Source organism: Mustela nigripes, chromosome 14, assembly GCF_022355385.1.
Source record: "Mustela nigripes isolate SB6536 chromosome 14, MUSNIG.SB6536, whole genome shotgun sequence".
Lineage (NCBI taxonomy): Eukaryota > Metazoa > Chordata > Mammalia > Carnivora > Mustelidae > Mustela > Mustela nigripes.
Window position 1 is genome coordinate 10628612 of NC_081570.1, and position 26234 is coordinate 10654845.

Consider the following 26234-nt stretch of genomic DNA (forward strand, 5'->3'; position numbering starts at 1 on the left):
GAGGAGTATTCCTCAGAGAAAGGGAGCCGCCATCTTGGTGTTTTGGGCTTCCGGGCCCAGAGCCCGCTCCCCATACACAGAATACTGACAGAACACGAAGGCCCATGCTCAGGAGTGGCATGAACACACCTGCTGTCCCAGCTGTGAGGCCAGTGCCCCCAGCAGGACCTCCTCCCTAAGCCCTTTCTGTCCACAGCTCTGTTGGCCTCCACCATGGAGACAGGAAACCAAGTGGGTGTATGGGTGGGTAAATAGGAAGCTTCCAGTTCCCGACTATTTCTAGGGAGACCAACTGGCCCCGGTCTGCCTGGGTCTTTGCTGGCTTTGTACAGAAAGCCCCCCATCCCAGGAAGCCCCTCGGTGCCTGGTAAACCAGGACAGTTGGTCACTTTACCAGTTTCATAGGCAGCGGCTAAAACTCCATCAAGTGAATCCCAAATCCAGTCCTTGGCAATCAGCAGGAAGGGAGACCCTCCATGGGGCACGGTTCATGCAAAACTGCTCCTTGTTGACAGGTCTGCCATGGGAACCTGCCCCTAAATTTCTCACTCACTGCCTCACTCATGGGTTCACCACCAGGGAGGACCTCCTATCCGCTGGTGTGTGTACTGGTTCTGGAGCCAGACCGACTGGGTCAGACCTGACTGCCCCTTCCCAGATGCATGGCCTCTGTCTCCACACCTGGGCTTCTCCATGGGGCTGTAATAACACCCGCCTCACAGCGGATTTTGCGAGCCCCCGGATAGACATATGGAAGGCACTGGTGACCAACAAGCATTTCGTGAGTTATTGTTCTTGAGTGGGCCAGGCCCTGAGCATTTTACTCTTAGACAACACTCCTGAGCACCTTTCCCGTCCATGAGTGCATCACGGAACGGGGACAGGTTGGGATTCGCGTAGGAGCTTGGCCTCTTTCCAGCTCTGTGTGCTTGGGCAGAGCTTTTCTCTCTATGTACCCTTTTACACATCTGTCTGATGGGATTAGTCAATTCATTTGATGGGGCACAAACTGAGACGTGGTCCCCAACCTCACAGAACTTACCATTCTGTCGGGGAGACTGACATTGACAAAAGGATCACAGAACAGCATCTCTGAAGTGGTAACCAGGACAGCACCCGGGAGCAGAGATGCCCCGTACCCCATGGGCTCAGCACTGGAAGGCCCCAACTTAGCTGGGGAGATCAGCAAGGTGTCCTGAGGGGGTGACACTCAAGCCAAGCACTGGAAGGCAAGTGACCTTCACGAAGTGCAGAGGGGAGGGAACAGCATTCCAGGTGGAAGGGACAGTGAGTGGCAAGGGTGGACGGACGGTGGGATGAGTGTGAGACGTGGGGCAGTGTGGCTGAAGCAGGCACTCCCGGAGGAACGTGGCCTGAGACCCTATAAAAAGCAGGAAGTGATGGCAGGTGTTAGCCAGGGAGGGGATGTGACCCAAGGTCCAGCTGCAGCAGGTCTATCCCAGACTGTTCTGGTGCAGATGCGGGGAGGGTGGTTGGGAGCCCAGGCCGGTTTCCCTCCATGCACCCAGGAAACACTGTGGCCCGGGCCACTCATCCAACACACAAGGCCACGCATTTGCCAGGCACCACAGGCCTTTGACTATGTCCGCTCCTGCTTCTGGAGTCCGCAAACACGGTCGAGACCTGGGGGAGGACATCGTTGGCTCTGAAATGCGTAAATAAAAAATGCAGAATCAAAAGGAATAAATGACGGAGTAAATGTCCACAAATGTGACGCTGTGTACTTCATTAATTGTTAATGCTCACTTTCATTAATGTTTCATAGCCTTTGAAAACAATTGGTTCAATTTCTCACTTCACAAGAAGACGAGAATGTGCAGTGATTGCCCAGAAATCAGTCAGCTGGAAATTTAAAACATGCCTCTTAGAGCCAAATGATCTCAAAAACAGAAATAGAGAAATCTTTTCAAGTTTGTACTCCAACAAAAATTATATATATATATATAATTATATAAATGTATACATATATATGTACATATATATATATATTCAGTGTTAATGTGAGTAAATCGTGGTGTGTTTGATGTGATACAGAGGGGGGCCTCCAAACAGAACAACACCGGGACTCCCGAAAGTCACAAACAACCCTTGCAATATTGAGGGGAAATAAACAACAACAACAAAAAAAATCAGGAAATCCTAAATGTCTATCAAGTGGGTCCAAGTTAAATGTGTTTGGCACATTTGCATGATGGACTGCAACACTACCATTAAAAATAAATGCAGCATAGGGGCAGCTGGCTGGCTCAGTCAGTGCAGCATGCAACTCTTGATCTCAGGGTCATGAGTTTGAGCCCCACACTGGGTGCAGAGATTACTTAAAAATAAAATCTTGGGGCACCAGGGTGGCTCAGTCAGCTAAGCATCTGCCTTTGACTCAGGTCATGATCCTGGGGTTCTGGGATGGAGCCCCGCCTCTGCTGAGTGGGGAGTCTGCCTCCCCTCTGCCTACCCCCCTCCCCAAGTTCATGCTCACTCTTCCATGCTCTCTCTCTCAAATAAAATCTTTAAAAAAATTTTAAAAATCTTTTAAAAAAGAACACAGTATAAATAATGAAGAGGATTAAAAGTATAAACTTCTAGTTATTAAAAAAAAACATAGCATAGCTACAGATACTGACATGGAAAGATGTTTTTGATATATTGTCAAGTGAAAAAGCAGGGGAAAAATCTTTGCAATAGAAATCCTTTTTTGTTTTTTTAAAGATATAATTGCAGTAAAAACCGCTAACATTTAGTGTTTAATGTTAATATAGTGCTCAGGAGCAGGAAGCTTCTGTAAAGAGAAGCTTTTTCGGTAAATATTTTAGGTTCTGTGAACTATATGGTCTCCATCACAGCTACTCAACCTTGCCTTTTTAGCTGGAAAGCAGACATAGACAATATGTAAATGAACGACTGTGTTTCAATAAAACTTTATTTATAAAAACAGCTGGGGGGCCAGATTTGTCCCTAGTGCCATAGTTTGCCAACCCCTGCTCTACACCACTACTTCATTTAATCCTCCAAGTGCCCTTTGTAACAGAGACTGTAACATGTAAGTTATATAACTAAGGCTTAGAGAGTAAATGACTTGCCCAAGGTCACCAGCTCTTACATGGAATAGCAAAAAGCCTAGTAAGGGACGCACCAAAGCAAATCAGCGCAGCTAACCCTGGAGAAGAGGGAGGAGGCAGTTCTTTCCCTTTTTGATACTTCTATAATGCCTTTTTCATCACTTTACAATAATCATAGACTGCTTTGCCATTTTTAATGACAGCAGGAAAAGAATTATGAAGATAGTCCAGAAAGATCCTTCTAGACCTTAAGGACACTCACAATGTCCTGTGTGCTCTCTGTTGATTTGTGCATTAGTGTGGACCAACGCTGTGGAACTGTCGGAACAGTCAGTGGTCGATGGAATTCCCAGGGCAGGACCTTCCAGGGATATTTATGTGGACGAGGACACAGCCCAGCAGGATAAGGTGAGGGGTCTCTGGGGAAGGACAGAGCTACAGCAGCAAGAGAGACTGCCAAAGGATTACCTCTTGTTCTCTATGGTCTAGAAGTGCCTTTTTTGGGTTTTTTTTTTTTGACTACTTCTAAGAAACCATCTTTTACTCCCGGGGCATTCAACCAAAGGTTTGGTAACTGCTCCTTTTATCCCAAATTACAACATCTACGAGCACAAAGTATTGGCACCTACTGTGTGCTAGACCGTGTCCTGGGCCCTTGACATTCAATTAGCTCAGGAATCTTCACCATCTTCAAAATAAATGTTATCACCCTCACTTTACAAAGGAGAGAGCCGAAGCTCAGAGAGGTTCAGCAAGTGGCCCAAGGTTGCACAGTGTGAGGGACAGAGCTGGGATTCAAAACTGAGCCTGTTTAACTTGCAGCTGGTGCTCCTGACTCCCACACAGGGACCGATTGGTCAGCCATGAGTGGTAGGACAGTGTCGGGGAAAACGTGTTCCCTGGCAGGAAGAAGTGAGCAACGAGGCCGAGGACAGAGCGAAGGACAGAGGCTTGTTGAAGGATGGGAGAGGTTTAGAATGAAACGGGAATGGGAGCCAGAGCAAGTGAATTCAAGCCCTGCCGGGAAGGGTCCAGGTTGATTTCTCCCTGCATCGACACAAACTAAAATTATCCTAAAAGAAGCAGTCCCGCGATATCTTACTTTCCTTAAAGGCCAGGGCCTGAGCCTGCAGCAGTTCTCTGAGTCTGTGAGGAGCAGAACCGCTTGCGGTCCGGGCTAGACATGGGAATCTGCAACCTCAAGTGGCAGGTGTCTCAGGACCAGACCTTGGAGAAGTGTTGCAGTGAGGCACAAAGCCAGGTTCGTGGGACGCTGTTACCAGTTCTCTCTTGCTGTGTACAAGCTACCCCAAAACGTATTGGCTTAAAGTGGCAATTTATTGGGCACATGGTGGGCTCAATCAGTAGAACATGTGACTTTTGATCTCAGGGTCATGAGTTCAGGCCCCACATGGGGTGTGAAGCCTACTCCAAAAAACCCAAAAACCAAAAAACAGGAATTTGTTAGTTCCCAGAATCTACAGTGTGACCTGGAATGTTCTTTTGCTAGTGTCCCCTGACCTCGTTCATGCAATTGTAGTCAGCCAGTGGCATGGCCCAGCCACTCTGATGGCCTCATTCCCATGTCTGGAACCTGAGCCAGCATGGCTGGAGTGATGGGCCTCTCTCTGCACATGGTCTATCATCTGGGACTGCTTCACAGCGTGGTGGCCCCAGGCTTCCCGGAGGGCCAGAACAGACGCTATATGGCCTTAAAGAACTTGCCTGGAGATTGCTGCCCATCACTTCTGCCACATTTTATTGGTCAAAAGCAAGACACAGGGCCGGCCCAGACCTAGGGAATGGGGAAGTTGATTCTACCTCTTAAGCGCAGAAGCTGCAAAGCATTTGTGGTCATTTTTCAGTCCTCCCCAGTTTTAAACTGGAAATAGAACGCAACCTCATTTATAATTTTTTTTCCTATTTATAAGCCATTTATGCCCTGACTTTCCAGGACTGTTTCAAATGCAGGTGCCAATAAACAAATTGGCTTAAGCAAAAAAAAAAAAAAAAAAAAAAAGGCATTTATTGACTCATCTTCTTGAAAATTTAAAAGCCTACTAGCTTCAGGGATGGCTAAATACAGGACCTTAAGCAAGATCAAAACAGTCCCTACTACTGATCTCTTCTGCTGTTTCCCTCTGTGTTTGGCTCTCTATAGCACACTGGAAAAGAAAAACTCAGACACATACGCCCATAAATTTAAAGTTTGTGTCCCAAAAGGAGGCATGATCCTCTCCCTCTGTAATGGATGTGTGAAATCTCTGAGAAAACCCTGCTTGACCAGCTTGGGTCACGTGAAAGGGGCAGGAGGGCGGGGACAGGAAAGAGCAGGGCACATGATTGACAGTCCTAACAAGACTACATGGAAGGGGGACCCCTCTCTCAAGGAAGAGCTTGGGGGCCTCACAGAAAGGCAGCAACTGTATCTGCACAGCCCACCTTACAGGCTTCTTTATACTGCAGAGCCCAGTACAGGGCCGGGCACTTAGTAGCTGCTCAATAAACGTTTATTGCATGAATTAATTGGGTGAAAGAGGCACGGCTGCCCAGTATGGGATCTGTCTGATGCTCTGCCCTGAAATTTTGCCACAAGCATTTGCAGGGATTCAAAGAAAGATCCTTGGTGGCAACTGGCAATGCCAAAGAAGCTTCCTCACAGCAGAAACCCAGTCCTTCCTTGGGCTGGGGAGCTGGAAGGTCGTGGAGCTGATTGGGTAAAGCTCCCCAGGAAGTGAGCTGGCCTACAAATTACTCATTTACCTCCTTCCAACCAGTGGGAAATTGTTGGAAGAGCAGGGACTACTTTAAAAGCAGAAATTCTGTAGCTATATTTGCAGATACACCTGGGGAATTGTGTTTCGGGGTTTTTTTTTGACATTTTATTGATGATTTCTGTTAAGAAGTTAGAGGAATTTTTTTTTTTTCTTTTTGGGGAGAAGCCTAACAAATTCTTTGGCGGCAGAGCTCTTTTTTGGGGGGGAGTTTGAAAACTGGGTTAATTATACCTCTGGGTAGGGGTGCCTGGGTGCCTCAGTGGGTTAAGCCTCTGCCTTCAGCTCAGGTCATGATGATCTCAGGGTCCTGGGATTGAGCCCCGTATCGGGCTCTCTGCTCAGCGGGGAGCCTGCTTCCTTCTCTCTCTCTGCCTGCCTCTCTGCTTACTTGTGATGTCTCTCTGTCAAATAAATAAATAAAATCTTTTAAAAAAAATTATACCTGTGGGTAAAGTCAGTCGGCAATTTTGTTTTCCCCAACTAAAAGTTGACATAAGCCCACACGAATAAATCCCTACTCCTGCTTGTTTACTCTACAGACTCAGTTACGTGGAGTAAATTTTTATGTCAATAATGCAAAGAGGCAGGAAGTACCGTAAGGGAGGAAAGGGGAAAGAAATATTTCAGAATTTATTAAATTTTTTAAGTTAAAAAATAGTCTTCACTATACACAGGATGTGGTCAAATAGAATATCGTTTTCCTCGCAACCTTTCCTGGGTCCCCACTGCGCTAGGCTGAATATTATAAACAAAAATATTATAAATAAATTCCCTAACAACAAAAGTTCCCAGGTGGGGCGGTTGTTCTCAACATGAAAGTGTAATTTTACAGGAAAGGAAATTTTCAATCCCTGTGAGGTATAAACACCTATTACAGGAGTCTGGATACAAGTGTATCATTTTCCCCAAACTCTTGTCTCTGGGAGGTTTTCCAAGTGATGGAGATAACCTTGAAAGTCGCTTTTTTCCCCTCCCCACCTGCCCTCACCCTTCCAAAAGAATCGCACCGCGTTTTCCCTGCATTTTTAAAAATGGGCTCACCCTTGCGGCAGACCCACACCTAGTAAACACCCCATCTGGCCGCCACCCAGGATGAAATCATTCTGCTGCTGGGGAAAGAAATCAGCCGCCTCTCAGATTTTGAACTTGAATCCAAATACAAAGATGCGGTGATAGCAAAGCTGCAGAATGAAGTGGCCAGCCTGAGCCAGAGGCTGTCGGAGTCCACCTCGTCCAAGCAGAGTCGGTTGCAGGATCTGGATGAGGACATCGATGCCAAACACAGAGAGATCCAGAGCTTGAAAAACCAGGTAGGTAGACTCGGAGACAAGGTGGTGGAGGCCTTGGAGTCGGGACCCAGGGCGACAGCTGTCGGGGAGAGCCAGGGAAGCACCAAGGGGAGTCACCCAGATAGAAAAGGGGAGGTCAGAGCAGTGCCCCGTGGTCTGAGCACACATCCCAGGAATCAGGGGCGTGGTAGGCTCCCAGCCCAGGAGAACCACGTTCACTTTTGTTAAGCACCTACAAGGAGCAAGCTTTGGTGCAAGTTTGGTAGATGCATTGGCTCACTTAAACCCCACGGCCCTCTGACACGTACCATTCTCCAGATGAGGAGACGGAGGCAGGCTCAGAGCCTTCCGGGAACTTGCTCAGTTCGCACAGCAAGTTAGATGGGGCGGGACAGGTTGAACGCGGGTGTGCGTCCTCGTCCTCACAGACCTTATGCTTTCACTCTGCCTGCTGTCTCTACCCAGCTCCATTGCCTCAGTGACTCTCACCCCCCACCCCAGCCCCAGCCAGAAAGAGCTCCGGCAGTCAGCTGGGGAGCGGGAGAAGGAATCCCCGTCTTCCAAACCCAACCCCCAAGGCAGTTGCTGGCTCACTTGTAGGGAACTTCATCAAACAAAAATCCTCCACACAAGCCCTTCTAGAAGCTCTTCTCTTTGCGCTGTGCCTCTGGTATCGTTGCAATTAAAAGCACGAAGCTGAGAAGAGCTAGAAACACTCTTAAAAATTATCCCAAGTACCTCTTATGGGAAAGCTGCATGTCCCCCACAGAGAACAGTAAGAGGTGAAAGAAACATTTTCACTCCAAGTTTCAAAAGCACAAACATGCGAAAGTATAGCCTTGGGGAGGGTGGGGATCAGAGTCACGCGTGCCCCACCACCTTCCAGCAGGTGTCCTCTTCCCAATATCTCAGATACCCCGGGGGAAAAGCACGTGTACCCACCCCACCCAGCTGACATCGAATCTGAACAATGATGGTGCTTGAAATGAGCCAGAACTTGTGAACCCTGTTCAGTCTGTTCATTCTCCCAGAGTGAGAATGACAAGGTTTTCAGGGACTGAAGCTGAAAACAAGGACCGTGAGCGCCATCTGCTGGCAAACATCTCTGCGCCCTCACAGGCTACCCCCCTCCCCCCAGCAGGATAAGAGGGTTGACTGGGTAGTGAGGTCAGAGGACAGTCACAGCTACTACCTGTCTGCCGTGTGCCAGGCACGATCCGAGCTCTTGTACATAAGCTAACTTATTAAAATACTTTTCACAATCCTCTCTGACTGGGACTGCCATCACCCCACTTAATGAAACAGTGAGACACAATCTGGTGTCCTCCCTGTGTTCATCATCAGCTATAAGAGCAGCAACAGACACCCAGAGTCAGGCTCCCAAGTCCATGCTGTGCTTTACAGCCTGCAGCCCGCACTCCAGTGCCTAGAGCCACCCGGCAAGGTTGGAACCGAGTGCCTGCAGACCAGCTGAATCCTAACTCCATCTGTGCCAGCCGTGGGATCCTCACTGTTGTGAGACTCAGTTTGCTCGCTTGCAAAATGGGAGCATTGGTGGGGGACCCTCAGCCTCCTGCAATGCTGTGAGGAGCAATAGGAGTAGTAGCATCTGGAAAAGGGCTTAGTGAGCTCTGGAGTGTTCTGTGAGATACAAGCTACCATTGTTCTCATTCGAGGAAGTTAATTTTACAACCTGCTTCCTTCTCGTGAGCTTTGCTCTGCATCTGGTCGGTGCTGGATGGGACCAGCAGCTGGTCTTTTTCTGGCCGAGAGTCCAAAGGAGGTAGGAAGGCACATTAGAGATCGCTTTTATCCCATATGACATGGTGGTCGCTGAAGAACAGCCCCTCTCCTGTACCTTCTACCAGTTAAAACTAAAAAGCTCGGTGTCCCCAGCTCCCCACCAAAGATCAATCCAAATCTGTTGTCCAACCGGGGGAGAAGTACCCGCGTATCCCGTACACCCGGGCTTGGCCCCCTCTGATCGTGTGTCACCTCCTCCCACAGATCAGTGCCCTGCAGAAAAACTACAGCCAGGTGCTGTGCCAGACGCTGTCTGAGAGGAACTCAGAAATCACATCCCTGAAGAACGAGGGGGAGAACTTGAGGAGGGACAAAGCCATCACCTCAGGTGAGCTCTCTCTGATGTGGGCCTGAGAGCTGCCCCATCCTTCTAATTCCTGTCCACAGCAGACATCACCAATCAACCACCGCACTGCTGCTCACTGATCTGGGGTGCAGTCTGAGAGGTCTTCTGAGTGGCGTGTGTCTATGAGTTGGAGGCAGCCCTCAAGAGAGGATTTTTGCCATCCAGTTCCTAGGGCAGGGCCTTTTTAACTATTTGAGGGAAGGTTATCACTTTGTTATGTCTAGCAAGCGCCGGGCTCACCAGGGAGAGCACAGGGCACCCTGTGGCTCAGGCAGTTCCAGAAGCCAGCTTGCCTTCAGTACAAGCTGGAATGTGAACAGAGCGGGGTCACCGCATTAGGGCACCTGGTGCCCTTGGGCCCGGGTGAGAACATTTCCTAACTGGCCAGCAGAGGGGGCTGCACACTGTAGACCTTGGTTGGGAAACAACACACTGGCCAGAGGCCAGCCCTTTCTTACCCTAGATGCTTTCATTCATTCCACATGTTAATTGAGCACCTACTTAATTAGTGTAAGGCCCTGTTCTAGGTGCCAGGAGAGACAGCCCTGAGCACAATGTTCCGGTGCTCCTAGGGCTCATATTTGCAAGTTGGGGAGAGACACCAAAAAAGTAAACAGGTAAATAAGCCTGTTTCAGAGAAAACTGGCCAGTGTGGGAGCGAAGTGCCTCAGGGGTGAAAGTGAAGGGAGAAGAGCTTAGTCAGCAGGCAAGGACAGGTCTTTGAAAAGGTGAAAGGGAAGAACAGTCAGGAAGCCAGAGGAAAAGTGTTCCAGGCACAGGGATCACAAGTGCAAAGGGCCTGAGGCTGGGGCCAGCTGGTGGCATGGGAGGAGCTAAAGGTGAGTGTGGCTGGAGTGGGGTAAACTGGGCGGAGGGCAGGGTCAGAGAGGGAGGCAAATCACAGGGAGGAGTCTGGGTTTTATTCTAAGGGGGATGGGGGGCCCCTGGGGTTTTTAGAGAGAAATCACATGCCTGAGAAGGATAGGGCCATTAACAGAGAAAGAAGGGAGGGAGTGAGGCAGGCAAGGGGGAGCAGGCAGTGAGTCTGGATGGGGCACCGTGCTCTTAGAGCACCTGTACACAGCAGGAAGCTCATCCAGAGCTGCAAAGGCCGAGCGAGTGTAATGCTGAGGCACAGGTGAGTGGCCATCCATCACTTTATGAATTTGACGTCCTGTACCGGGACTGCCTGGCCCCGGCAGGTTCACCCCCAGGCTTTCCTCCGCCTCACTCTGCAACTTCCCGCCCCTACCGCCACCACCTGCCAGGCCTGTTCATGCTCTTCCTTGTCCTCAAGATATTTCCTGAGCCCTTCCTACGCTGGGAAGGGAAGAACCACAGAGTTTCAGGCCCCAGCCCAGACCTCCTGAAGGGGAATCTGCACATTGGTGAGATCGCCGGGGTGTCATATGCACATTCAAGTTCCAGAAGCACAGGGCTGGGTTTCACTGCAATAATGGGCCCTGAGGCTCAGTGGCTTGTAACAGGTGGGCTCGTGTCTTGCCTCCACCTTGGTGTCCATCTTGGCTTAGCCGGGGCTTTGCTCATTGTAGCCACTCAGGGACCAGGCTCACATAGGCCATCACAACATCTGCTTCTGCAATGAGAGAGGCAGGAAAGACGTACAGGGCAGATGGAATGACAGAGACTGGGTTTCAGGCTCTTCTGCCTGAAGCAACCAAAAAAAAGAAAAAATTAATCTGCAGTAATTATTTTCATGTGACCATGATCCAGGAGAGAGGAAACAAACCAGGAACCCTATGATTGCCCCAGCTTAGTGCCCACAGAGGGGTTCCAGACCACAGTCCAGGAAGGAGACCCCAGGCAGAGCCCAGAGGGTCCCCCATGTTGAGGGGATAGCATTGGAGAAGCTAACACAGCTACAGGGCGCTGGGCAGCATGCCAAAAAGGAGAAGCCATACAGAGAGAGCCCCGGTGATCTTTAGAGGGTCCCCCACCAGTGTTCAGCTGAGTATCGAGCAGCACACATATGTGGGCAGGGAAAGAAAACCCAACAGGAGCAGAGGGAACCATCTCGAAGCTCACACAGGCTAGGAATGGTTCATTTTCCCAGCCTCCAGAAGGGAGAGGCCTCATAATACACAGGGTATCTGGTAGAGAGTCAAAAAGATGTTGGCTTAGTCATGAGGCCCCATCACCTCTAGACTAAAGGTTGTTCCAGTCCCACCTCACAAAGCCAGAAGGCAAGCCCCAAAGGGATCAACCTGTTTCAAAGTAACCTCACCATGTCCTATGACAGAGCTTACTGTTCAAATGAAATTCTGGATCACTTGTCCTTTATTTCACATACTTTTCTGATTGACAGCTACCAATAAAATTGGGCATAACGTTCTTCCGAGAAGAGAAACACGTGAGCTCATCCAGTCCCACAGCATTTCTCACCCTTCTTCCCACGTGTCCTTACTCATAAAAGTCCAGTAATGTATTACTTATCTCCTGCTGCACAACCAGTTATCCCCAAAGTAAGCGGGTAAAACAACAACCACTATTTATCATCTCATCCAGCTTGTGGAGCTCAGGAATGTGGGGTGATTTGGTTTGCAAGGTCTCCCATGTGGGGCAGTCAACACATTGGCGGGGGTGACTGTCACCTCATCTAAAGCCCCAGCAGGAGCTGGAGGATCTGCTTCCAGAAAGGCTGGTCCACGCGGCTGTTGGCTGGACATCTCCATTCTCCAGAATGTGGGCCTCTCCCCTGACGGCTTGAGCATCCTCACAATATGGTGGTTGGCTTCCCCCAAGTGAGTGATCCAACAGAGCAAAGAGAAAGCCACAATGTCTTTTATGACCCATCTAGGAAGTCACAGTCCGTCTTTTCCACAATATCACACTGGTTCCGCAGGTCAGCCCTACTCATGGTGGGAGGGGGCTGTGCCAGAGCAGGAATTCCAGGAGGCTGAGATCACTGGGGCCATTTTAGAAGCCGGCTACCATAAAAAATAATAGGTACCTGTAACAAATGCTATGGGTCAGCCACTCTCCTATGTTCTTTATAGGTCTTTAACCCTTGTAACAACTCCATGGGGGAGATATAGTGAAAGATACCTACAGGGGAAATAACTTGTCCAAGAATGCCGTGCTACTAAGTGGTTGAAATGTGTTCTAAACTCAGGTCTGAGTGTGAATCCAGTCACCCTTCTCACACCCTCTTTCTGCCACAAGACTTTTTATGGCCTCTGGTGAAAAATTCCTGGTCCTTCCCTGCACTGAGCCTTTGTTCTCCAGGTCCATGGTGTGGACACTCCTGCCAAGCCCAAACCCACAGGCTTTTCTTTTCCTGGCAACACTCGCTGACTTCTTGTTCTCACTGAGGTCTTAACCACTGTTCCACGAATTTCAGTGTCATCCCTGGCCCAGCTCTGGGAGCCTGGACACAAGCTCCTCAGTTGCAAGCAAGGACCAGGGACAGCCTGGGTTCAGAAGGGACTCGGCCTCAAGTTGGCTGACAGCTGTGGCAACAGTAATCCGTCCTGCGTCTTTGACCTCGGCGAGTCTTTATTTTTTATTTTATGTTTTTACAGGGATGGTATCATCATTGCAGAAAGAACTGTTAACAAAGGATGAGGAAATCGAACGACTCAAACAGGAGGTGAACCAACTAAAAAGCGAGAACAAAGAAAAGGATCACCAGCTTGAAGCCCTCAGCTCCAGGGTGAGTGTCGGGGTGCCCTCACCATCCTTGAAGCTGTCCCAGAAGAGCAGATCAGAGTCCCATGACTTATCTCACGTACCCCGGACCCCGGCTTTCAATGTCACTCCCATTTCTCCCATCGCTGCAAGACCATGCCAGTGCCCAAGGGCATAGGGAAGGCACAGGGAAGACAGCTGCTGGGCGGCCCCGAACACCAAAGGCCCTCCTGGAGAGACTAAAGGCAACGGGCCAGGTTCTCTGCAAAGTAAAGAACTTTTAAAGTGTAACTTTGACTCTGCAAATGATGTTTCAGTCCTGACTTTGGAACCCTGAGCCTGTAGATGAAGACGTCTCAGGATGCATGTGCTCTGTGTGTTGCCATGAGTCGAGGTAAAACCCAGCAGCTGTCATCTCGGGGAGGCAGCTCAGAGATTCCGGCGGCTGCCTGGTCCGGTAGCTCTGTCTGCAGGGATGTGGGGGGACTAGAACTCGCAGTTCCAAAGAAAAGGCACAGGAAGTAACATCAGGTGCTTAGTCCGACACTCAGTGTGGGACCGAGAAGATGCAGAGCGCGAGCTTTGGGGTCGGAGGGACCAGGAGCCAATCCCAGAGCTTTCCTTTCTCGTAGCATATTGGGCCTCTGCTTCCACATCTGCGAAATGCGGATAACAAAACCATTTTCGGAGAAGTGAGAGGCTGACCTCAGTTGGGCTCTTCGGCCTCTGCACCTGCTCAGCCGCCTGGCGGAGCCCGGACCGTACCCAGCACACGGACTCCCTAGGTCCACCGGACCACGGCTCTCTGTGGGGCGCATGCGTGCGTGCGTCCGTGCGTGCGCCTCACCGTGCGTGCGTGCGAGTGCGTGCGTGCGCATGCGTACTGGAGCGAGGGCGGGTTGCAGAGCTGGTGATGAGGGGAAGAGATGCGGGAGAGCGTCCGCGTTCGGACTGTTCTGCTTCCCGAAGTACATTCGGATTCTTTTTCCCCCGTTTCCCCTTCCTCACTGACCTCGGGATGAGGTATTTGCCCTCTGCCAGCCTGTGCCCGCCCTTAGCACAGAGGCTCCTGCCCCCAAGCTGGGGGCCCTGGGCAGCCCTCATGCGTGTGAATTTTAGGGGAAAAGAAGTAGGTGATACTGAGAAGCAAAACTGGAGGGAAAAGAAAGAAAACGCTACCCTAGAAATCCACATTACTATATATTTGTAAAGTTTTTATTCACTTAATTGGAGGGGGGGGCAGAGTTAGAGAGAGAGCGAGCAGGAACTGGGAGGCGAGGGCTCCGAAGCAGGCTCCCCGCCGAACGGGGAGCGCCACGTGGGGCTCGATCCCGGACCCTGAGATCATGCCCTGAGCCCGAGGCAGGGGCTTGACCCACTGAGCCACCCGGGCGCTCCTTGAGGAAGAATTTACACACGTTACCCCCAGAACTCGTGAGAAGGGTGACTAGGAACTGCTGCAGGGTCCCGGGCGTCCCTTGGACGCAAGCGGCCTCGCTTCTGAGAATTTGGGGGAGTGACTGGCTGAAGCGACAGGAAACGCTGTCGGGGCAAATACGGGGACTAGGGACCCACGGACAACTCCGCGTGGTCTTGCTGTCCGCTCGCTCCACAGTGCTCCGCGCTGAAAGAGGAGTTACGGAAGGAAGATGCGCACAAGGAGTACCAAGAAGCCCAAGGGAAAGAATTAAAACTCTGCAAAATCGTGAGTTGAGCCTCCTCACTGCCAGGTATCCCCAGACCGACTAGACTTCGACCTTCAGGGGTTCTTGGGGGTGGGTCGGGGAGGGGATTCCGTGGCCCATTAGGTAGCACAAGCTGTGGGGCTTAATGATTTAGTGTTAACCTGGCCATCTAGTTCTCTGAAATGCTGCCTCTAGCCTCAAGGAAGAGATGGCTGAAAATACCATTAAAAAAAAACACACATACACACTCTCCCAGCATTCTCTGGGCAGTGGGTGCCTTCCCGCTGGGGCTGGGCCGGGCTGGGCCAGTGATAAACACTGTCAGAGTTTATCAAAGGCATGGGCACAGTTAACAACACAGAGTCCTTCGAGAAATATTTTTGTGGAAATATACCAATGTTACAGCAATTCCTAAACACAAAACAAAAAGAAAAGGTGTCTGGCGATTCCCAGACCTGTACCCCCGGGGATAAAAATACACGATAGGTTTATTTAAAAAAAATAAATTAATTAAAATGTGCAAAAAGAAAAGAAAAGGTGTCGTTTGCCTTAGAGGATGACTTTGGAAATAAGTAACAAACTACGAGCACTAAAATGAAAATGTGCATTCCCTGGGCCCACCGAATCCTCTTGCACAGCAGCTGGTGTGAGTTCCCATTCGTGGGGAAGTAGGGAGCCTTCGATACGAGGAGGAGACGCCCGTTCTCTGTGCCAGGAGCATTGCTGTTCTCTGCCTCAAAATGGGAGAAAAGAAAAATTTCGGTTGTTCTGTCCTTCCAAACCGCGTCCGTTGTTTGGTCCAAGGAGCCCTTATTTAGATTGATCTCAAAAATATACCCCCGGAGAAGAGCTTCTAATGAGTTGATAGATATCTTGTACTGTTTAATCCAGGATCCATGCTGATTTTCAAAAGAAGCTAATCATTTCCCTTTACCCAGTTTCCCATACATCCATTGAAAAAAAATACCTACTTTGCCCCACGGATGTAGAATTTTCCCCCAAGGGAAGTAATTAAGCTAATACTAGACTAGGTTTCTGCCTTAATGAACCCAATGAAATGAGCTATGGAGATTCAGAATTTTCAGCCCAGAAGGCAACTCCTACTTCCCATCAGGGATGTTGATTTCCTATTGTTGAAACTTTCAGCAAATCCAAGACATGGAGAAAGAAATGAAGAAGCTCAGGGAGGAGCTGAAGAAGAGTTCTACCGAACAGAATGTGATCTCCAAGACGCTGCGAGAAAAGAGCAAGGTAAGACAAGGACAGTGTGGCCCAGTGCCCGCTCTGGGCCAGGCTCTCTACACCCATCATCTCCATGAATCTCACAACGATTCCGTGTGGTCAATACTGGTGTTAAACCCGCTTGACAGCTGAGAAACTGAGGCTCGCAGAGGTAAAGGATGTTAGCCAAGTGCTCACAGATTAAGTAGCTGTTCATGTTCGGAACGTGAACTCAGGTCTGTCTGACTCCAGTGCTCCTGTATGTCTCCACCAGTCTCGACTAGTCTTGACTTCAACTCTTAACTGGTAAAATTTATCCAGAAGAGAATTGATCCATTAAAATCAGATTTGCGGGGTGCCTGGGTGGCTCAGTGGGTTAAAGCCTCTGCTTTTGGCTCAGGTCATGATCCCAGGGTCCTGGGATCGAGTCCCGCATCGGGCTCTTTGCTCAGCAGGGAGCCTGCTTCCTCCTCTCTCTCTGTCTGCCTCTCTGCCTACTTGTGATCTCTGTCTGTCAAATAAATAAATAAATCTTAAAAAATAAAATAAAATCGGATTTGCCAGTGATGTTCAAACTTAAATGCTCTTATTGATGTTTTTGGCTATGTGTTCTATCAGTCATTGAAGAAGTGTATATATTTTTTAAATATACTGTGCATTTGTGTATTGCTACTTTTAGTATTGTCAACTTTTGCTTTGTATATTTTGAGGCGGTGTTACTAGGTGCCTATAAATTTAGAATTTAACACTTCTTTAGGGGGGGAAAAACCCCTTTGATCATCATAAAAAATCCCTCTTCATCTCAAGTAGTGTTTTCCCCTTAAAATCTACTTTGTCATTAATATAATTCTGGCAGTGGGGCATGTGGTTGGCTCAGTTGGCATCCAGCTCTTGGTTTTGGCTCAGGTCATGATCTCAGGGTCCTAGAATTAAGCCCAATATCAAGCTCTGTGCTCAGTGGAGAGTCTGCTTGTCCCTCTCCATCCCTTTCTTCTTCTCTTCCTCTCAAATAAATAAAATCTTTAAATATGTATATATAATTGGTAGCCATGCTGGTTTTTCTTTTGGTTAGAATTTTCATAGCATGTCTTTTTCCTATTTTTCTATAAATCTTTGTTTTAAGTTTTAGACACATCTCTTCTAAATACCATATCATCTTTATAAAATCCACTTCAACAATCTTTGTTTTTTAGTCCATTTATATATAATGTGGTCACTGGTTTCCTGGGGTTTAAATCTACCTTCCTACTCAGTGCCAGCTGTACAATCTGTGTGATGCTCCTTTTTCTTTTCTTTCTTGCCCTTTTTTGAGTTAGTGGTTTTCTGTCATTCCATTTTTCTCTCCATTAGCTTGGAAATTCTTTCCTCTTTTACTACTCTTTTAGTAATAGCAAGACAATAGCATTCAGCCTTGACTTACCAAAATCCAGTAGTAATTGAGTTTCTCATTCTTTAACTGTTTTTGACAGTCAATCTAATGGCTATAATCTGCATTCTTGACTTATCAAGATCTGACATTCCTTGATAATTATCCCCTTCTCCTTGGTAAGGCAATGCTATGGAACGCTAACTTTGCTCACCCCCTCCAGGTTTGTATGCCATTGTTGTCATTTTCTAAACTATTCCCTTTATTTTGTTTTGTTTTCTTCTTAAGTAGGTTCTGTGCACAGCATGGAACCCAGTGCAGGGCCTGAACTCACGACTCTTGAGACTAAGACCCAAGCCAAGATCAAGAGTCTGATGCTTACCTGAATGAACCCCCAGGTGTCCCATAGACTAAGTCTGGAAGACATTATCACTATTTCTCTATAGTCAATATTCATGTCCACACATGACCTTCCTTCTACTCTTTCCTGCATCTCTGACCATCCATATGGGATCATTGTTCCTCTGTCTGAAGGACACCCTTAAGTGTTTTCCTCCAGCATGGCTGTGCTGATAACAAATTTTCAGATTTTTGCATATGCATCTTTGGAAATGAGTATTTAACCTTCATTCTTAAAACACATTTTGACTGAGGATCGACTTCTGCATTGGCAATGACGCTCTCCCTGCGTATTACAGGTAGCGTTAGGTCCATCATTCTCTTGTCTCTCGGATCCTGTTGTTTCTACTTCGAAGTCATTTAGAAGCCTAACTCTCGTGCCTTTGTGTAATCTGTTTTCCCCGGCCACTCTTAAGATTTTCTTTTCTCTTGATTTTTAGCAGCTTTATTATGATTATTTAGGTGTGGATTCATTTTTGTTTACATTGTTTGGCATTCACATGGACTTCTTGAGTCCTTGACTGGGTGTTTTGCATTGGTGTGGCACTCGGGTGACCTACCACACAGGCAAGCGGGAAGCTGCTGAAAGCTTTTGAACCAGGGAACTGGTGTGATTACATTGTGATCCGTAATAATGGTAAAAGGCACCTGGGTGGCTCGGTTGGTTAAACGTCCGCATTCAGCTCAGGTCATGATCCCACAGTCCTGGGATTGAGTCCCACATGAGTATCCTTGTCCAGTGGGGAGTTTGCTTTTCCCTTTCCCTCTGCGCCCCCCACCAGTGTTCTTTCTCGCTCTCTCGACCAAATAAATAAATAAAAACCTATAAAAATAATAATGATGATGATGAAAACAATAGCTATAATTTCCTGTGCACTAGGAATTATGCCAAATATTTCATCTCTCTCCAACATTTATCCTCTCCATTTCACACATGAGGGAATCAAGTCCCTAGTCACTAGTTAGGTAACCAGGCCATGGCCAGCCACCCTGTCAGTAGGAGGCGAAGCCTAGACCAGAGGCCGTGTTGGTCTGGCTTTAGTCACTGGGGCATAGCCACTAGCCACATGTGGCTCTTCACACTGAAGTTAATCAAGATTAGGTAAAATTCAAAACTGAGTTCCTCAGTCACACCAGCCGCATTTCAAGGGCCTGAGAACCGGATACGGCTACCACTCAGCACAGACGCAGAGCACTGCTATCACAGCAGAAAGTTCTGGCAGACCGAGCTGCTCCACAGCCTGGTAACTGGCACAGCACCATGAAGAACGTGGTGGGAGGAAGCAAACAAGAAGGCGGAGGCCACTTATCACCCGCCAGAGGTCCCCAGTGCTGGCGGTGGGGGTGGTGGGCTCACCAGGAGAAGGATGGAGGTGAGGCCTGGAGATGAGAGGGGTCAGAGCCACGGGCTTGGGGATTGCTGGGCATGAGAGACGGAGTGCAGTGGCAGTGCAGGAAGACCCCAAAGGCTGGGGCAGGGGTGTGGGGGAGCTGTTCGTTAGATGGGCAGAATCCAGGCTGGACTTGGCTTTTGCAGCGTATGAGAAAGTCTGCTGAAATAGACGTCAGAGCATGTTCAGATGGGTGGGGGGTGGGGGGAGGACGTACATGGAAGAAGCTAAGGTTAGATCGCTTTGCCAAGGTGCCCTCGCTACAGCCCCTGTGCCACACTGCTCAGAAGAAAGCTCTACGGGGTTCTTCTGGGTCTTGTATTACTTCTGTGACTCCCCCTCCCCTCAGCCCCCTAAGAAACAGCTTGTGAATTTGTTTCAGCACAAAATCCTCACGTTCATTTTGGGGAGTTTGCTTCATTTCCCAGTAGTGCCAGAGCCCTGAGCTCAACAGGTGCTTCCAAAGGTGGTTGTTCAGAAAAGAAGGCCACAGCTGCAGGTTTGCATAATCGCCGGCAGAGGGCAGCATCGAGCACCTGCAGGCTCACTTGGCCTTGAACATTACCAGAGAATAAAGGGGCAGGTTCTCCACCACCTAACCCCCACCCGGTCAGTGCCTTCTCTGCGATCTGCGATTCTTAAAAGATACTGCTTAGCAAGCCTCTAGACCGGTTTCCACTGGTGAGTGTGCTAAAAGTGGCAGTGACAAATAGGATAATAAGGGTAACAATGACATCTATCAAGTACCCAGCACGGGGCAGTTCCTAGCAGCATTAGAATGACGCCACCTGGTGGACCTTCTGTCCTCTTCTACAGATTACAGCACCTGATGCACAGTAGCGCCCTTAGGAAGTCATGGCACTACTCTATGAAACATTTTGAGTCCCCACAATAACCCTGTGAGGCGCACCTGGGATCATCGTCTCTATTTGACAGATGAGGACACTGTTCGGCGGTCACACAGCTTGCCGGGGACCCAGAGGGGATCAGACCCTGAGCTTGGGCATGCAGAGCGTGGCCCTCTACCCTGGGGGGTGGCTTCTGCGAGCCTGCCTCCACCCTGCACTCGCCTGTGACCCCTGCCACCTGGGCTGCAGCACCCCCTGCCTCCCGGGGACTCCCCCACGGCCATTAGCCCTCTTGGAGGAAGTTCCCCAGAGTGCATTATGATCACATTAGCAGCAAGCATATGCTTTCATCGTCATTTCAGGTTGAAGAGAAGCTTCAGGAGGATTCCAGAAGGAAATTGCTCCAGCTACAAGAAATGGGGAACAGAGAGAACCTCATTAAAGTCAATTTGGAAAGGGCAGTAGGTCAGGTAGGCCAGCTCCAGAGCCCCCTTCAGAGGCCCACATTCCCAGGGGGGTTTCTGCACCCAAGCCACTGGTGGGGACGCATGAGGACAGTGGCCGTGGTTGAATTCTCCCTTTTATCCCAGGGGAGAAGCTGTGTGTGGCTTCTGCATCCCAGTGGACACCTCGAACAGGATTCTGGGAAGCTGTCCACCGAAGCAGTTCCCCACTGTCTGAGACCCAGGCAGCCCCTCCCAGCTCCATGCCCGCCCCAGTTAACCTGCTTCATGGTTCCCTGTTGGGAGGAATTTGAACCTCCTGATCCCATGGTGTTTCTAGTACTTTCTTCCTCACATTTTTTGTTCTGATATTTACCATGATCTCACTTCCTCTGTTGACCAGCAGATGTCACAGTCAGTGTCCAGTCAGTGTCCTTGAGATAAAGTAAGATCCCAGAATGTCAGCACGCTCTCTGGATGGGGAAGTCCTTGGGCAGGGTGGTGAGTAAGCTCAGACAGGCCCATCTGGGGTTGCCATTTCTCTAATATCCTGGCCCCAGGTGGCCCAGTGGCCCTTCCTCTTATGTGTGACACAGATGCAAGGTCCAGAACATGCAAACAAGACTTCACCAAAGGCTAAGGGAGAGCAAATGGGAAGCCAGGATAGGGGGGCACTGACCCTCCAGAATGGGGCCCTCCGAGGGAAGCCCACCTTGGACTTCTCCCCAAGGGGCTGTCTTCTGGCAACCTCGGACAGCTGTGGGGACCCAAGAACATTGTGTGTGTGTGTGTGTGTGTGTGTGTACGCATACTTTTGTTTTTCTGGGAAAGAAAGTCTACCATGTCACCCATTGGATTCTCAGAAGGGTTTGTGAACCTCCAAGAAAACCTTAAAGGAGGCCTCTATCCCACAAGACCCAGTTCCCAAAGACCTTCCAAGCCTTCACAGGGCAGCATGACCTGGCTTTGTGAGAGGCACACACAAGTTAAATATTGATGCTGACTGTTGGACAGATCTTAAAGCCCCTTCAACAGATGTCACCCCCAGTGTCACCTCTGCAGGGTACCAACACAGTGCAAAGGCAGAGAGCCTGTCAATCTGGGCCTCCCTTTGTGTACCTGCACTAGACCCTCACCTCTCCTGTGCTCTGCAGCCCCCAACACAAACCTGACCTGAAGGCATGATCTGTGTCACTTGCCCAAGTACCAAGGTCCAGGTTATGACTCTAGGGAGAAGTTGTTTGGGAGGACCCTACGAGACACTGAGATTCCTCCAGGTCTAGACCCAGGAGATAGAGGATGAGTCCTGTCTCTGCCACCTTCCCTTTCCGCCCCTGTATTTCCATGGCCCTGCTGCCTGTCTGAGATTCTGCACTTCCCCAGACAAGTGGCACCAGAACTGAGCCCATGAACCAAGAGGACCTGTCCCCAGGCAGTGCTGTTGGGTGCCTCTGGTGGTCATGGGGTGCATATCCACAGGGCCCTCTCTCTACATAACCTCTTCCTGGGCTAGTTCGATCCTTTGTGTGTGGATCCAGAGAGTGGCCTGGAATGCCTCGAGACACCTCCCACCCCGGTCAGCGCTGGGCAGGCTGATTGCATGGGGGTCCTTCAGAGATTCATCAGTCCACTCTTGTGTTCTCAGAGGCCCACGGAATATAGTAAACCCTGCATATTAGGACCTTCTGACTTTTAAATTGGTTCAGTGGCATTTATGTTCCCTTCAGGGCTCATTTTTACTTGTTGTTGTTGTTATTTTTGTTTTGTGTGTTCATTTTTTTGTAATTTTCAGGGCAATTTCAGGGTAATTTTTTTTTGGTAATTTTCTGTTTTAGAGTCAATGACCGACCGTATTTTGCCAGTGAGCCAAAAACCCAGGCTGTTAGTAAATTCTCAGAGAAAGGGGGCTTCTTTGCCTCTCACTTCTCTAGGAACCAGACACCTTGAACTTGAACTTCTCTGTGCCCTGATTTAATTTAACTGTGCTGTTTCATCAGCCGTAATCTGAAAACACCAGCGCCCAGGAGGCACTGGATAGAAGCCGGTGGAACCGAAGTAGAGGACCCGGTTTTCGGACAGATGTCTCTGCATACGAGCATCTGATGAATATGTATTGAGCGCCCACTCTGCCAGGCACCGTACCAGGCTCTGGGGAGACGAAGACAATAGACACGGTGTTCAGGACATGGACGGTTGGAGGCCCAGAATGGCAGAAGGGAGCATGTTGTCCTCTCGCCAGGCACCCGAGCTGATGACACCATTTACTTCGGCTGACGGCTTCAATATTTATTTCGCAGTCTGGAGCCAACTTAACAATTAGGGAAGAACGCTCCCGGCCCCAGACTTCCCACTGGATAATTGGCACCAAGTGGTTCTTCCAAGGGCACGAGGCGTGTGTACGCTGCCCACGTGGGTCCTCTGGGCTCGGCAGGCAGACCTAAAAAGTAATTAAAATCTGCTGCGCTGTTCTCTTCTGTCGGCACTGCCCCTTCCAGTGAGAAGTGAAGATTTTTGTGACCCATAATGATAGTTAGCGGTGCAAGGACCATTCTCCCTCCTGGACCCCCAGCTCTGGAAACACCGCACCCGGGCTTGCGAACTCCCACCAGCCCCGCTCACTGTGTCGCCTTCCCTTTGTGCTGTAGCTGGAGCATTTCAGAAGTCAAGTCATCAAGGCCACCTACGGACGAGTGAAGCCGTTCCTGGACAAGCCCATCACTGATCAACAGGTTTGTCTCGCGTTGTTACTTCCCCCTTCGGGGACCTGGGACTCCAGACACTGGAAGCATATGCTACTGTGTTTTGTTGGTGGTATATATTTTTCACACTGTTGCTACACCATAAAGATTTGTTTTGATTTTATGGGATTTCCTGGCTTTTAAAGTAAAAGCCAGTTAAACTCCCTTGAAATGTTTCTGTGAAAATCAAATTAAACCACTCAGGCCTATTTCTGGTCTCCAGACACACACATTTACCCTTCGTTAGCACCTTCAAAGGGGGATGCTGTCTCTCCCTAGACGAGGCATTCTCACTTCTTCCTTCTGAAGGGAAGTGATGGTCATGAGGGTGGACTTCTGGCCATAATGATTGCCTTGTCATTCTTTGATTTTCTTTCCAACACTCGTGTCCATGCATATGTGAGAAGACCCAACATGGGCCGCTTTCATTAGCTGCAGACACTGACCTGCTATTCACGAGCCCACAGCATCAGGCTCCGTGTTATAAATCACTGCTACCATGCAGAAGAATCTAGAACAAACTCATGAACAAACCCATGACAACATTATAGATCTTTGGCTCTTAAAGGCGGGAGACATGTCCTGGAGACAGAGCCAATATCCTCCTCCAGAGCCATCACCAAGACATGTCAGGGCCTCCCTGCTTACCTGTGGCCCCGGGAGCTTGAAGTAATGCTCCCAGCTCCCCTCCCAGAGCCACCCTGTCCTGTAAATCTCTCTTTTCTTTTTCTCACCAGCTAATAGAGAAGATTACCCAGGTCACTGAGGACAACATCAACTTTCAGCAAAAAAAATGGACGCTGCAGAAGGAGACTCAGCTCAGCAATTCCAAACAGGAGGCAATCATAGAGAACATGGAGAAGCTGAAGGCATCTTTAGACAGCTGTCAGGTGGCCTCTCTCGGCTTTTTACAAATGTCCCCTTCATCTCATTCTTGTGCTGCTGGTTTGGGAAGTTGCCCAGGGTTCGTGGAGCAGGTCAGGCAGAAAAGCTCTGCTCTCTTTTGTCCTTTTCTCTTGTTGGAGAAATCTGTTTGGGAGCAGAAAACAAAGAGCCTCAAAAAAATGCCTCCCAGATGAATATAGTATGGCCAAGGAAAGAGGCCTGACACGCTTCTGGGACAGACTTGGGGAGGCCCCAGACCCACGCATAAATGAATAAGTAAGTCTCCTGTTATTTCCAGAGAAATCAAAGAACATTCCTGCGTTTTATTTAAATTATTTTATATATATATATATTTTTTGGCCCAGCAGTGGAAAGGCTATTGTTTTGGGGTCTGTGTGTGTGTGTGTGTGTGTGCCTCTTTTGCTTTTGATTCTGGAAGAGACGGGCCCAGGAGTCTGCCTAAACCCCCACGGCTCCCACACCGAAATGGAGCCTTCCAGAACAGGCAGCTGCTTCTGCTTTCTCTGGAAATAAGCAGCTACTATTTGGGGAGCCTGCGCAAACGCTGGCTTGTCAGCACCCTTTTGAGACAGGAAACCCTGCTTTCTGACCAGCTGAGACATTGATCTCAACAGGAATTTTGACGAACGGAAGTTGCCAGACTTGGCTCCCGTTGCTGCCAGAGGTCCTTGGCAATTTGCCACAGATACCTAAAAGTGGGGTCTCTTTGGCCATCCAAAGTCCAAATTAGAGTGGAAAAAAAAAAAAGAGCGAAAGCTGCCCCAAAAGCGGAGCTGTCCCAGTGCGCCCAGCCTGGCGCACGGTCTGCTTCACGGCAAAAGTGACAGCGTCATTCTTCAGGTGCCGTCTCCAGTGACAGGATCTGGGCTCCTCATGATCTCGTGTCTTCCCAGGCATGCATGAAAATGTCCTGCTGTAGCAAGGACCTGAAGAAAGAGGTGGACATGCTTCAGAACCTTCAGGTGAGCCCACCTGTTTCAGGGCTCCAGAAGGTGGTGCTGGACATCCTGCGTCTGTCGCTGTCCTGGCTGGAGGAAACAGAGCGTCTCCTCCGGGACGTCGGCATCCAGTTATCCAGTTCCGACACAGGTTACTGTCACCTTTTTTTTTCCTCACGTAGTTGCATGACTCTAAAATGTCGTGTTAAATCTTATCGTGATGGGACATCTGTTGAGGAAAGCTTCTTAGGTATGTGGCCAAGTAGTCCCTTCTGTAGACTTTCTTTGAGAAGTGATTTTCCTTGGGGGTAAGAAAAAAAAAAGTGAGACATGATTACTGAAGAAAAATGAGATGTGACATAAGCAAAAGGAAAATTAAAGCAAAATTATGCTAAATCCTATCTCTCAGAAGCAACTAGCATTTTATATATATATATGCATATATATATAATTTTTAATAGACTTTTTAGAGCAGTTCTAGGTTCACAGCAAAATGGAAAGTATTGTACAGAGACTTCCTTTGTACCCCTTGCCCCCCATATGCCCAGTCCCCCATTATCACCATCCCCCACCACCAGAGTGGTGACCCTACACTGATACACCATTACACCCAGAGACGACACTTCACATCGGGGCTCACTCTTGGCATTGCATGTTCTCTAGGTTTGAATAAAGGTGTCATGTATCTACCATTATCGAATCATGCAGGATGGTTTCATTGTCATAAAAATCCTCTGCTCTCTGCCTATTCATCCTTCCGCCAACCCCGAGCTCCTGGCGACCACCGATCTTTTCACTGCCTCCGTGGTTCTGCCTTTTCCAGAACGTCATGCAGTTGGAATCATACAACCTTTTAGATTGGTTGCTTTTTTCACTTAATAACATGCACTTCAGTTCCCTCCATATCTTTTCACGACTTGATAACTCACTTCTGTTTAGCACCAAATAATTGTCCGGATGGACCATGGTTTATCTATCCATCCACCCAAGTGAAGGACATCCTAGTTGCTTCCAAGTTTTGACAGTTATGAATAAAGCTAATATCACCATCCATGTGCAGGGTTTTGTGTGGATGTAAGCTTTCAACGCCTTTGGGTAAATACCAGGGAGTATGATTGCTAGAGCCCATAGTAAGAGTAGGCTTAGTTTTTTTTTGTTTGTTTGTTTTTCCCCAAAGATTTATTTATTTATTTATTTATTTGAGAGAGAGACAGTGAGAGAGCATGAGCGAGGAGAAGGTCAGAGAGAGAAGCAGACTCCCGGTGGAGCTGGGAGCCTGATGTGGGACTTGATCCCAGGACTCCAGGATCATGACCTGAGCCGAAGGCAGTCGTCCAACCAACTGAGCCACCCAGGCGC

At 49.0% G+C, this 26234-nt stretch overlaps 1 protein-coding gene across 10 annotated transcripts in view; it reads left to right on the top strand.

The window, feature by feature from the left end:
* Window positions 1-26234, top strand: part of FHAD1 (forkhead associated phosphopeptide binding domain 1) — a 129535-nt gene that overhangs the window by 48242 nt on the left and 55059 nt on the right. For 8 of the 10 annotated variants that reach the window (XM_059376203.1, XM_059376206.1, XM_059376201.1 and 5 more), the window contains 10 exons: window positions 3376-3485; window positions 6946-7164; window positions 9151-9274; window positions 12835-12965; window positions 14556-14645; window positions 15772-15876; window positions 20213-20320; window positions 22939-23022; window positions 23769-23921; window positions 24831-25026. In XM_059376203.1, coding sequence (XP_059232186.1) covers window positions 3376-3485; window positions 6946-7164; window positions 9151-9274; window positions 12835-12965; window positions 14556-14645; window positions 15772-15876; window positions 20213-20320; window positions 22939-23022; window positions 23769-23921; window positions 24831-25026 — 1320 coding nt within the window. The remainder of the gene's footprint in view (window positions 1-3375; window positions 3486-6945; window positions 7165-9150; window positions 9275-12834; window positions 12966-14555; window positions 14646-15771; window positions 15877-20212; window positions 20321-22938; window positions 23023-23768; window positions 23922-24830; window positions 25027-26234) is intronic. The other 2 variants (XM_059376207.1, XM_059376204.1) reach the window with 2 other exon arrangements.